This window comes from Zingiber officinale, chromosome 4B (assembly GCF_018446385.1).
Source record: "Zingiber officinale cultivar Zhangliang chromosome 4B, Zo_v1.1, whole genome shotgun sequence".
Lineage (NCBI taxonomy): Eukaryota > Viridiplantae > Streptophyta > Magnoliopsida > Zingiberales > Zingiberaceae > Zingiber > Zingiber officinale.
The window spans coordinates 77,843,168-77,857,689 of NC_055993.1; the positions used below are offsets into that span (position 1 = coordinate 77,843,168).

A 14,522-nucleotide genomic window follows, 5' to 3' on the forward strand; every position below is an offset into this window, starting at 1 on the left:
TTGTGTTTATGCTACTTTGATGGAATACAGCAATCATAAATTATTGAAGGTATTCAATTAATTGGAATACTAATGTGGCAAAGGCGAAATCACTCGCCCCCAGCGCCCCCGTCGCACCCGACCCAAGGCCATCACGAGGGAGGTAAATCATAATTAATTGGAATACTAATGATTGTATTTTAGATGGATATGGAGCAAACCGAAGTTGTAAAAGAGTGTGATATTCGTGAGAGAAATCGACAATTAGTTGTTGTTGAAGTTATTTGTCGTGTTATAAGATTAATCATTTTTCGACATATCTCTCGTCTAAATTATGTGGATCGGCCTATTGGAAATAAGTCCAAGCGATGTCATCTAGTAAGAAAGGAATTATTATACCAACTTAGATCTAATGGAAATTTAAATAAGGTGATTCGCATGGGACCAGAAACATTTGATCGTTTGTGTGAATTATTACAAACACATGGCAGTTTAAATCCTACTCAAAGAGTCACGGTAGAAGAACAAGTTGTTAAGTTTCTCCATATATTATCAATTCCGGCAAAAAATGGCACAATGACATTCTTTTATTGATGTTCTGGTGAAACTATTAGTCGTCATTTCCATAGAGTTTTGAAATCAGTTATAGCATTGGAAGATCAATTTCTTCGACAACCTACAGGAGAACAAAGAAATACTTCACAACGAAAGATTTTACCCATATTTCAAGGTGATTTTATTTGCTCAACTAGTTAACAATTTTAGGTCCATTACCTACAACCATAATATGAATGAACTACATGTTTATTAGGATTGTGTTGATGCAATTGATGAAACTCATATACATGTGAAAGTATCTAGTAAAGATGCAGCAAGATATCGAGGTAGAAAAGAACATGCAACACAAAATGTGCTAGCTGCATGTTCTTTGGGCATGCGATTCACCTACGTTTTACCTGGTTGGGAAGGGACTGCATCAGATTCGAGAATCATAAAAAATTGCGCTTAGCAGAGAAGATAAATTAATCATTCCAAAAGGTAATCTTTAGCTACATGTCAATGCTTTAATTAAGAAGTTAATAACTATTTGAACTTTTATAGGGAAATATTATCTTGTTGATGCTGGATTCATGTTGAAAAGTGGACTTCTTACCCCTTATAGAAATGTAAGATACCACCTGAAGGAATATTCAAATTGGCAACCACAAAACTATCGTGAATTGTTTAATTTGCGACATTCTTCCCTACGCAATGCAATTGAACGATCATTTGGTGTTCTGAAAAAAAGATTTCCTATCATTGGAGATACTCAACCAACTTATAGTCTGGATGTACAATTACAAATAGTTTTCCTAATGTGGAGATTTCCTATCATTGGACATAATTTTTTAATGGAAGTTGATCCTAATGTGGAATATATTCACGAAGTAGATGAAGAATTGTCACGATAATCTTCACCACAAGAAGATACGGTTGAAGTAGTAAGTACAGAAAAAGATTCAACACAATGTGAACAATTAAGAAATCAAATAGCCATTCAAATGTGGCAAGATTATATATTGTAACCTTCTTATTTTTCATTTTACCTGCTAAATTATTAGATATGATATGTACTTCATTTTGTTTAGCATGCTATGAGTGATGGAACTAATGCTGCAAAGTTTTTATTTTGTAAGTTAACTTATGAATTATTATTTAACAATATATAATGTCTGTAACTCTATTATGTGACATTTTCTATTTGGCTTACTATTTGTTATAATTAGAAAGATTAAAAGAATTTCTCAACATGAAGAGAGAAAACATGAAATGGACAGCCCGTATGGATGAAGCATTCATTGAGGCATTATTAAATCAGCACTACAAAGGATTTCGAGTGGATGGGACATTTACAACCATGACATATAATAACATTATCATTGAATTGAAAGAAAAACTTCAAATGAAATTCACTAAAGACCATTTGAAGAATCGAATGAAGACACTCAAGGAACATTTCAATGAGTCTTATGATTTTTTTAGGAATGGAAAATTAAGTGGTTTTTCTTAGAATCCATTCACAAAAACTTGGTGTGCCGAACTTGAAGTTTGGGAACAACTTATAAAGGTAGGTGTTAATTAGAATTTTAATTGTTATTTTATTTCATTTATTTTTCATCAAAAATTAATATATGTCTTTTGTTAATTTTTATAGGAGAAACATGATGCCATAAAGTGGAAGACCAAAGTTGTGAGCAACTATAATAATTTGAAAGAACTCTTTGCTAAAGATAGAGCAACAGGAGAAGATGTTGAAACAGCAAAAGAAAAACGCAAGCGTTGGATGAATGAAACAAATGGAGTGCAGGTTGAAAGTATTATCGATATTGATCAGATGGTGTGTGAAAAAGAAATAAGTTTGGAAGACTTTTCCTATTCAGGTAAAGATTTGGATGCACCATATTCAAAATATAGTGACAAAAAGAATCAAGGTTCAACAAATTCACAAAGGAAGAAAAAAAAAAGTCTCAAATGATGAAAAACTTGAGGTTCTAAAGTTTGCACTTGACAATGTTGCTGAGGCAATTAGAGAGGGAAATTTCATTCTCCAGAATTCTAGAACTAGACTTTATACAGAGAACGAGATCTTCAATGAGTTGATCGCTATTGGAGTTGAAGAAAATCAAATTGATGATTGCTACATTTTCCTTACTAAAAATCTAGATAAAGCAAGAACTTTTTTTGGGTGTCCAACAGAAAGATGCAGGAATATTTTGGACAAGTTGATGTTTGATTCTCATTCTTGAATATCAGCATGCTACGAGTGATGGAAATACTTTTGAAGATAGACAATTATTTTGAATGACCAAGATCCTTCTTTATATTACCTTTTATGTTAGGATCTAAAAATTAAGTGAAACTATGTAGATGTGCATGCTCATGTCTGTGTAGAACATGTGTTTGTACTACTTTTGGTGAAGTAAATATCTTGAAATAAATCATGATTTAATGATTAAGTTTTCATTAAATTGATTTATTTTTTATATTATTGGGCGCTCTGAATTTGTAGAAATTATTTAATCTTTCTTATAGTAAAACATATTTATGCATACATTTGTAACAATATTTACATTGTCCATATTGTATAACAGTGAATAACTTTAAAAAATTTCATGATTAATAAATTTATTGATCGTATCAGGCATACAATTAGAGTTATAAAAGTCAAATGAATATATTATTAAGCATTTTCCTTTCACTTCCTTATAACTTCCAAACACAAAAATAATAATTTCCTTTCTTTTTTTTCCTCCACTCCCAAATAAAACAACACATTATTTCTCTTCTCTTCCTTTCTCTCTCCTTTCTTCCTTTTACCTTTCAACTTTCAAACTAAGCCTGAGTTGACTCCATGTAAGTCAACACCCATACCTTATTCCCTTTCCCTCCAAGTAAACTGTAAACCCTCTCATACTCAAGTGGTCAAGTGGCGGCGCTTTAACAGTCATGCCCTTTCAAAACACTTCCAACTCTCGACGTTTCCATCCCCTTCGGATCCAATTCCGGATCTCAACCAAGCTATTTAAGCGCCGCGAGAGGGCTTTGCTTTCGGGTCCGCCTTCTCCTCCTCCGATCTTTCCGCCCTTGCCTCCAGCCACCGCCGCTCTCGCTCCCGGCCTCTATCGACTCTAGGATCCTCCCGGCATTCTCGCCTCTCTCTCCGATCGCCGTTGGAGGTCGCTTCGATCCCCTCTCGAGCTTGGAGTTGGCGGATCGGGGTCTACCTCTCTGCTCTTCTAGGCAGCTGCTTCCGGGGTTTGGGAGGTCCGTCAATTCGGATCTACCTCGGTGTGCGAGTCTGGCGATGGATTACGGCCCGACGGATAGCAGCGGTGAGTCACATTTGCACATTTGCGGTCGGTATTGGATTGGTCGGTTGTTTAGGTTTTAGAGTGTGGATTCTCGTAAAGATCATTAATTTTTTTTCGGGGCATAGGAAACGAGCTGAATTAGCTTGTGGTAGGCTTGCAGTAGAATGGGTTGAATTGAAAACCTTTCACTTGGATGGGGATTCCAGTCTAAGGTTTTCGGTATCATCAATTTTTCAATAAAATTTTCTCCGGTGGCGCTGTAGCTGCTGGAAAAGGAGCTTATGTGCTTTGACACATCAACATACCTCTGGACCTTTACAGTTATCATGATCATCATCATTATCATCTCAAATTGTGTTTGTCCTAAGTATTTAGGATCAGCTACGGATCTTATCATTTTAATGGAGTCTGTGCATTATGAGTAGTATTCACATCAATTAAACTTTTACTACATTAACCAAATTTCTCTCTATCTCTCCCTCATTACCTAGTTACTTCTTCCATTCTAATTGATTCAACAATTCTAACTATAGAATCTACCGAGCATCTTTAAATATGTCCACACCATCTCAACTTATTGTTTTTATTATCTATTTTAGTTATACTGAATTGCTCCTTGATAGTAGTATTTATTTTTTTTGGACATTCAAAATACATAATTATTTTTCCCATAACGGCTTAATCATTCTCATGATTTCTCTTACATTAAACTTGATTCGGATTCTTTGGCTGTTAAGCCTCCACTTAGCTTCATGTATATATAATTGTTTGTTCCAATCCTTACATGTGTAACATGGTGAACTTAAACCCTATGGAAATCAAGTTAAGTTGTATAAACCCTTTGGAACTTAGACCCACATACCCTATGGAAATCAAGTTAAGTTGCATAAACCCTTTGGAACTTAAACTCACTTACATGTTCTCATCTAATGCAAGACATTTGTCCTTGCATTGATAGAAATTGTTACTAATAAGACATTAATAGAAATATTGTTACTAGCAAAATGAATTAGAAGTCCAGATATACTTTGTTGAGTTATTTTTATACATTCTGAGTTAATTTTTAATCCAACTTGAATGCTGGCATTTTAATCCTTGTCCTGCACTTCCTATTTTATCTTTATTATCCCGCCTTCAAGGCTTACTATGTTAGCTAAGATTGCACGTAACCTACTTCCATGTGTAGATGCAATCATTAGTTTTCAAATTTCCTTTTGATATTTGAGCATCATGTTAAATACTTTCTAAGAATGGAACTTTGTCAGAATGTATAGCTCCTGCCAACCATTTCTCTTGAGTCATCATTGGCAGGCTTCTATTGTAATTTGATTATTTCACACACGCTGCAGGAACTGATGATGACCTTCCACCATATTTTCAAAATCGTGGTGCAGCTGCACGGCCTGTGGCTGCTGGTGGAAAATCTAACGTTGGTGCCCTTCCCCCCTCTAGGGTACAGACTGATATGAAGATCCTAATACATCAACTTGAGCAGGAAGCATACTGTTCTGTTCTTCGGGCATTTAAGGCCCAATCAGATGCTATTACTTGGGTATTCATCAAGATGCATATATAAGTTTTTCTTATTTAACATATGGTTCTTAAGGTTGATTTAAAGAAATATTTTTTTGCAGGAGAAGGAAGGTCTGATTACTGAATTGAGGAAAGAACTGAGATTAACTAATGAGGAACACAGAGAACTATTACACAGAGTTAATGTTGATGATAATATTAGGCGTATAAGGTCTGTCTTCAAAAGAAAATGTCACAATGATTTTCTTAAACCTTTGTGGAGGAATATTAACTAATTAGCTTGGCACAATTTTAGGTTTGATTTTCATTCCCACAAATTAGCTGTGTGTGTGTGTGTGTGTGTGTATGTGTACATGTGATAAAAGGTGTGTTCAACAAGTATCCTTATAATTTTTATGCCAACTATGCATTTTGCCTTCATTAAAAATAGTCAAGAAACTCAACAATGGTGAACTTTCATATGTGCTCAAAGTCATGTGCGCTTGATAGTTCCTTTGATATTAGTGCCCTTAATCTTTTACATTAAGCTTAGGCACTAAACACTTCAATTAGAAGAGAAAAGTCAACGGTTGGTGATGCAATTGACAAATATAAATTATTTTCTATCATTTAAATTATAAATTGATCGTCCTATCTTATTTCTCCTTGGTATGGTGAAGCCATCAATCATCTCAGTGTTGACAATGTCACATATTATGCGATTTGTCTCATTTTATACATTCAATTATATAACTATTATTGTCATACATCTATTATGATTCATCTTTCATTTCCCTTCCATGTTTTTTATCTTACTTTTTTTTTTAAAAATTATAAATCATGTTATTTTATATTTTTGGAATTTGTATCTATCTATCTATCTTCACGAAACTGTTTCTCTGTAGTTATAAGATGGTAGTGGAAGTATGCAATGGTGTAGAACTAAAAGAAGTAATTCATGGATGTTTTGTTAACTAATCAATTCCTAACTTATTTTAACAATGAAAGTTTATGAGCATATTATTTTTACCTTTTATGGTATTTGCATATTTATGGTCCTATTGTTATGACATGCATATATAAATATATGTAAGACTAAATGGTTTTAAGAGATCTTGCATGTTCAAACTTTGTTGATTTCAAATATTCTTATAGATATAATTACTTTTCTCTTTACTTATAAATGCTTGAATATTTGATATTATATATTAAATATAATTGAACTTTTATTTTTTTGTTTCATTAAATATGTCTTCATTTGTGTCGGTGTGTTGATCACATAAGAAAATATGTCCTAGGTTATGCAAGTATGAATAAATGTTTCTTTAAGCTCAAATATTGTAGTATCATTTTCACTAACTTCTAGAATGATCTTTATCATTTTATGTATGTATTAATTAAATTTGCAGTGCAAAAGACCTGCTGTACCATGTTCAAAGAAATAGTAAAATAATATCAAACTATGTTTGTGCAATGCATGGATTATTGACTTATTGACTAAAAGTCTGATGCCTTGTTAGGGAGTGGAGACAAGCTGGTGGAGTGCAAACTAGTTTAGTGAACAATGCTCAAACTGCGCTTGATGTGATTCCCAGTCCCACTGTTTCAGCTTCTCAGAAAAGGCGCAAGACATCAAACCCAGCAGCTGCTTTATCTATGGGAGGATCTCTCCCTGTGCCGCACTCACAACCAGGTGCTGTTTCACTACATCCATCAGCATCAACTGCAAAACAAGGAAATATAGCAGGGGCCAGAGGCAAGAAGACTAAACCAGTGAGTTAATAGTTCATGGATTTATGATGGTGGAGATAGTTTTCTTGGTTGTTATTTGCTTTTTATTGAATTTTATTTACTGCAGAATCCTCCTGGTTCAATTGGAAGGGATCAAGTTAAAAACATAGCAGCAGAATCTGCTGATGTCCCAGCAAATACTTCATTGGTGGGACAGAAAGTAATGACAAGATGGCCTGATGATAATAACTTCTATGAAGCTGTTATAACTGACTACAAACCTCATGAGGTTGATTCACTTAGTATGCATCTGCTATTTCACTTCAGGGCAGCTACTAACCAATGTGCCAATGCCATAATATTTTCAGGGTTTACATGCTCTTGTATATGATATGGACACAGAAAATGAGACATGGGAATGGGTTAATCTCAATGAGGTAATGTTTAGTAATGACTAGCTTTGTAGTTCTGCCTTTTGCTTCTTGGGGTTTTGTGCAATACAGTTACCATGTTGGGTTTAATGGTCTGTTCCATTGGCTTGTTGCCATTTATCCAAGTAAATGATCTCTTGAATTTTGATAAAGGGCCACCATTCTCCTTTGCCTTTGTTATGTACAAAACCAGTATTTTCAGAGCAATGGAATGCTGATAGCATAGTAAAATGTTGACCTTTTCATTATTTTCGAATCTTTCAATTTCTTGATTCATTCAACTCTTCAATTTTGTCCCCTCCTATCTGACCTATTTATTTGCAAAAATAACAAATCTATTAATTTCATAGATTACACAACAGATTACAAACATGCTAATCTTTATTACACCTTAGTTAGGAACCTTGGTACTAGTCATCAATATGAACTCCTAAGTTTTAAAACAGTTCAGATGTTTGGTATCAGTGGCTCGTTGGAGATGCAAGAGTTTTGGTGCTAACGCTCGTACGTACAGGTTGGAGCTGGTTGGCATAAATAGAGAAGAACAAGAGCTATTACTTCTATCTCATTAACAGGATCTTCCAAGGTTTAAACTACCATTCTAGTGCCTAGCATCTGTGGTTTGAGAAGTATTGCTCCTGATTCATTAATAGGAGCTCCCAAGGTGTAAAATACTGTTTTAGTGCTGAATAACAGTAGTTGGTGTGCTGTTCGGCACCAATCAGGAAGAAGAAGATGGTTCTAACTATCTAGTATTATATAAGAGTTCAGTGAGTTAAACACACCAGAATGCATGTCAAATTATGGAAGAACCCATAATTTGGGAATATAAAGAAGGATAGAAATTATAGTAATATGGATTGTGGTAGTGGTTTACTTGACTTTTGGTATATTTTGGTATTTGTATATGTATGATTTTCTTTGTATAGTATTTAATAGTTAGTAAATCTTTGTTTAATATACTTAGCCTATTTGGTACTTTTATGATTATTAAATAATTTTCACTTGGTTCTGTTCCTGCTCTCCCTCTCTTTTCCCTCCTTTCCTCTTCCTCTCATCCTGTTCTTTATTTAAATGGCACCAACGCACCTATTTCCTCCCTGGCTTTATTCTTTTATCATGTTTCCCATCCAAGATTCCTTTTTATTCTATCAACAATGTAATTTAAGTTTTCCACCACATGTGCCAAATCCTCAAGCACCATCTACATTGCCCCCTTCTTTGCTAATGTGACACCATACTGGATCTTACAAGGATATAATACTTTGGGATTCTCATCTTTGTAATGAACCATAACTCAATGTAGTGCCTCTATTGCACTTAGGAAATCATGGAGGAAAAACTCATCCTATGCTGTTAATAGAAGGAAAAACTCATCCTATGCTGTTAGGCCCTATGCTGTACAAAGCTCATGGCTTTTGTGTCTTGCATTACCTCATCTTTCTCTTACTCATCCTATCCCATTGCTGCAAACTCTCATGCACAGAATCACTTACACCCTGTTTGGAAATAACTTAAGTTATGAAATTGAATTGAATTCTATTATGAATTGAATTCCATAAGGAATTGAATTCAATTCTCATGTTTGGAATGAATTGCAACTTAAGTTATGGAATTCTTATGTTTTACCATTTTATCCTTCTCTCTTTTTTCTTTTCTTTTTTTACAAAGAAGAGAGAATGAGGGCACAATGGACATAATATGGAGAATTGAATTCCCTATCTAAATCACACATAAAGAGGTGTGATTTACTTTTGCCTTGTTTGATGGAATTGAATTCTATATCAATTCTTAGCTAAAAAATCATTCCAAAGCATTGAATTCAATTCCAATTCTAAAAGGAATTGAATTCCATATCATTCCAAACAGACTGTTACCCTAATACCATTCTCATCGTGAGTGTTTTTGTGTTGTGTACTAAATTTGCATCCCTACTACTTGAACTTGTGGAAACTTGTTGAAACCTAGTATATCTCTGATAACAGTTTTTTGAGGATCTAACCTGATAACTCTCTTTGCTCAGTAGACAATGCAATCATGTTCACTTGTAGGAACATTGAACAGTGGTTAGTTGCTTTTTAATGGTGAATTTTCCTTTATCTAGTGGGTTTGGCGATGCCTTTGGTCTAAATGTCTATATGAAAACATATTGTATATTTACCATAGTAACACCAATGAGTATCTGTTAGAGGTTAGGGATTGGCTTCCAATGGTCCTACTTTATTTTATATATTTTACATTGAAGAAACGTAAATAAGCTTTTGACGAGATGGGTATTTTGCTTGCATGAACATTTTATTCATTTCTGATCTAATGATGCACTGATTACTGAAACAAGAATTCTTCTGCCTTAAAATTTTATCTTTCTTGGGTGGCCACCTAATAACTTGTTGATTGGTTTAAATTTGTTAACAGCCACCACTAACAACTAGCATGCCTTGCAGCTTGTGCATAGTTTGTCATAACAACTTCCTGCAATATTGTAATAAAGGTTGCAACTCAAATAAAAAGGGATTGCGAGAAATCTAATATCTGTTTCGAAACAAATCACAAAGTAATCTTTCATTAATTTGACAGATCGACTGAGGTTTCTGCAGTCTTAAATCACAGTTTAAATTTTCTTTTCATGACAGATTTCTCCTGAGGATATACGATGGGCAGATAACGAACCTGGTAAGTCAAAACCTGGTGATCGCCATCGACCTGGTCTAGGTAGCAAGAAGTCACGCCTCAATGGCATCAGTCCAGGTTTCGGCAGGGGAAGAGGTCCAAAGAATCAATTCAGCAAAAATTACATGTCATCGCAAAATTGGTCTGGGAAAAAGGGTTCTCAGAACATTACAATACTAGATACCAAAGTTATTGTTAGGGATGTAGGTGAACAGATTGTTACATTTGTTGCACTGCAAAAGGTGTTGGTGTCTAATGCATTGTTCCACTGTTCTCTTTAACTTGCAGGTGGAGAGAATTCTCGACATTAGTCCTCCAGATCATCAAGAGATTGAGAAGGCAAAGAAACTTCTCAAAGTAAAGAAGAATTTTACAAATAAATTTTAGTTTCTTTGTGCCATTTGTAAGTTACTTTGTGACTTGTGTGTCCATGCCATTTCTACAGAAACAAGAGCAGTCACTGGTGGAAGCCATCGCAAAGCTTGATGATAACATGTCGGATAGCGAAAACGGTAGTGCATGTTACTTAATCCTAAGCCTTTCCAAAGTTTCATTGGACTGAAACATGTTTACATATCAAATGCATCCTGCCTATTCATTGGAAATTTGGGTTAAGTTCGATTACTTTTTGCACGTGCTAATGAAAATCCTCTTATGACATAGAGGAAGACGACCAGATATCACATAGACAAACTAAGGAGAGAGGCATGGCATGGACTGACTGGCCACGCAGACATAAAAAAGAATTTCATTTGCAAGGCGTGCTTGAAGGTGGAGGTCCTGATGGCGATCATTTAGTCGGAGATGGTACTGCATCCAACTATCACAGAGATGACTACTATGGGATATAATGCTCTGATTGGCAACCTATTCTTCAACAATGGTGCAAGGATGCGAAGTGCATGCAATTTCATGCATTATCGACGGCCTTCCAATTAGGTGTGGGGCCTCAGATGTATCGACTCATAAGGATCTCCTTCAGATTCATTGGAGCACCCTATTCCATGATGGATACAAATGTAACTTTAAGGGGCATGAAATGTCAGTACCAGCTTGTTCTTTCTGAGATGATCTTTCTTCATTTTTGCACTTACTATATTTTTTGGAGTGTATCAGTCAGTTCGGTGAAGCAAACTTGTGATCTTTGCCAAGGAAGGTCAAGTGTATTTACACTGATTCAATATTTTTGATCCATAGCTTTTCTTTTGTCTGAATGATCCATGTTTTCTCTTGCCACATCTATATTATTGGATCGGAGAAAAGGTGGAAGAAATATGACTTGTAGTCATAATTATTGTGATGTAATTTTTTTAAGAAGATATGATCTTAGCAACAACTTTGAATGCCAAGGTCTTTTTCTTAGGATTTAAAGTTTTTTAGATTTTTCATATTTAGTAAACACATAATTTTGAGGAATAAATATTTTTGTTCAAAATTTTTTTATAAGAAGATAAAAAATTTATTTTATTAAATTGAAATTTATGAAATATAATTTAGTTGAATGAGGTCATGGAGTATAATTAAATTTTAATTTCCTTGTCCTGTGATTGTTTTTTTTTTGTTTTTTAATTTTGAGTACGCCACTGTTAAATAAATGGAATATTATGATAAAAGAATATTGGGGCAAAATTCAAGAAGACGCCTTTCATTTTTTCTAAATCTTCGTAAGAACGTCCACTTGATTTTTTTTCAATGCTTAATTGGTCAAATATGTAGTAGTAACTTTGAAATCATAATTATTATAATTATAATTTTACAGCTACTATAATTATATCAGTTACAGTTTATATTTATAATAGTTATGATTTTATAATTATTATGTAATAGTTACCATTGTGTAGTTGTTAATTAGAGCTGCTACAACATAAAAAATAATCTTAATAAAGAGGATTAAATTCTTCAGAGTTTCTGAAAAGATTTTAAATGATATTTTTTTTAACCTAAGATTGGGCTGTTATGGATTACACCGGGTAACAAATGTAGAACTTTTAATAAATTTTGATTTGATATCTTATGCATCTCGTGATTCAATTCGAATCAAAAGTTATAACTTTTCAAAACTTATCAAATATTCACATTATAGCACCTATGATTCTATACCCGTGGTTTAGAATTTAGACGGGAAATATATGCGGAAGATAATAATGAGAATAGTATAGTAGAGGGTAATTTGATAATTGTATATAGAGGTGGGATACCCTATTTGATCTGAGGTGGTTCTAACAAAAGAAAATTTAGGGCCTCCCAACTCTTTAGTCTTCCGGCCTCTTAGGCCTCCTAGCCCCGACTCTCGGGCCACCCAACATCAACTCTCGGGCCACCCGACCTCCCGACTCCTTAGTCTCCTAGCTTCTTAGCCTCCCGACTCTTGACTCTTGGGTCTTGCCTCTTTCACTTCTCGACCTCTTGGCGACACAAGACATTGGACAATTTCAGGAAAAAAATAAATCATTGCGCGAATCTCGATTTATTTTAGAAAAGGGATAACTATCACGCAAATCTCGGATTATTTTTTTTTAAAAAAAAAGCAATGTCATAAATAAGTCTTGTATTATTTAAGGAACTAAATAATGACAACATGGAAAAATGAATTGAAGGAAAAGTCTATGTTCTTCTTATAAAAGGTAATCTTTTTTGGTATCCAGGTACACATGCACCTCTACGTATATTAAAACCCTAATACTCATCTTCTTCATTATTTAACTTGAGCATCAAAGTGATTGTATTAGGAAACCCCATAATCGTCATTCTAACGCTCTTCTTTTTTATTTACTATCATTTATCTCCCCATCTTCTCATCATCCTCGTTGTTACTCAGTGATTGACAATTAAGTTCGCAACAGAGCCAACTCACCGGTGAATCACAAATCGACGTTCGTGGGCAAGATCAAATTGACACCATTTGTCGAAAGACTAAGTTAAGACCAGAACCGAATCATGAATATGGATAATGTTGGAAGACCTAATATCATCGCTATGGCAATGGAAGATTTTAACAAGTTGGTAGCGACAACAATGTAGGCAGTGTTAAAGGGACAACAACACTCGCATCCTTCCATTGCCAATCCTTCAACTGAATCGCCACCCCAATCTGTTGAAGCAACACTGGTGCATTTGAAGGTATCTTGGCTTATGGGAACGTCGCAAACTGCTTCTCCCATACCTATTGGTAAGTTCATCGTTAGAGAGCCTTCTGTAGATCTTCTGGCAAAACCCCTCATTGAGGTTTCCCAAGGAGAACATGTCTTGAATTTGTTTGATTGAAAGTCCCTTGAGATCCTCCATTCTCAAAAGACATCCTCCAGGATGAATTACTAAGGCACTTTCAGGTATTACAAAGCAAGGAATATAATGGTATTATAGATCCAAAAGATCACATCTTCAAGTTTGAGAATATTTCTTTATTACACCAGTATACAGATAGAGTCAAGTATCGAGTTTTCTTAACCACTTTCTCAGGTTTGGTGCAAAGATAATTTAGTCAACTCCCTGTCTCTTCTATTTAGACCTTTCAGGAATTTAAAACTATTTTCATGCAACACTTTGCAACCAGTTGAAGATATCAAAAAACTCCACATGATTTATTTTCTCTCAGATATAAATTGAAAGAACCTCTGAAGGAATACTTACAACAATTTAATGGAGTAGCCATGGATGCTCCTTTGGTTACCCCAGAGGTGCAAGTTAGTATTTTCTCTCAAGATTTGGTTGATTGAAATTTTTTTAGATCTTTAGTAAAGAAAACCTCCAGCCAATTTTGAAGGGTTATAAGTTTGGGTACTTAAATATATTCAAGTCGAGGAAGCCTAGTGAGGAAAGAGAAAAGAAACATCGAATCTGACTCCTATCTCCACTTATCAAGATTAGAGAGCTCCTCCCCTACCCTTATGAAATTAGGAATTTATAAATCGAAGAGGAGAAAAAATGGTACAAACTATGGAAGTAACCTTGACTCCGGATCTTAAATTTGGTCGACAATCCCCCCAGGTGATTCAGTATTGTACCTATCATCAATCAAGTACTCACTCCATTTGTGATTGTCAACAGTATGCAAGGAAGTTGAAACAAATAGCCAACCAGTGGAATGTCAAACAGAGTGAGTCAAGCAAGAGGAAGTCTCCTAAACCCTATAAGCGTCATCGCCACCATGATACCAATTGACTCGTGAGTCAGCGATCTCATTCAACTTCAAAAGAACCTCGAGGCTCTTCTCATTCTCGATAGAAGGTTAAAGAAAAAGATATAAGCAAGGACAAGATTAATGCTCGAGGAATCGTAAATATAATCTCAGGCGGACCCATGGATAGGGACTCCACTCGAGCTCGAAGGGCTCATAGAAGAAGACTAG

The 14,522-nt window shown here is 34.8% G+C and overlaps 1 protein-coding gene across 1 annotated transcript; it reads left to right on the forward strand.

Moving 5' to 3' along the window:
* The first annotated feature begins 3,494 nt into the window (after positions 1–3,494).
* LOC121975209 (protein EMSY-LIKE 3-like) lies at positions 3,495–11,388 on the forward strand. Its single transcript, XM_042526710.1, has 10 exons — positions 3,495–3,851; positions 5,180–5,382; positions 5,465–5,574; positions 6,863–7,115; positions 7,201–7,362; positions 7,442–7,510; positions 10,138–10,377; positions 10,463–10,531; positions 10,620–10,686; positions 10,838–11,388. Exons 1-10 carry the CDS (start codon positions 3,824–3,826, stop codon positions 11,023–11,025), a joined length of 1,389 nt encoding a protein of 462 aa, XP_042382644.1. The 5' UTR covers positions 3,495–3,823; the 3' UTR covers positions 11,026–11,388.
* Positions 11,389–14,522: the final 3,134 nt, after the last annotated feature.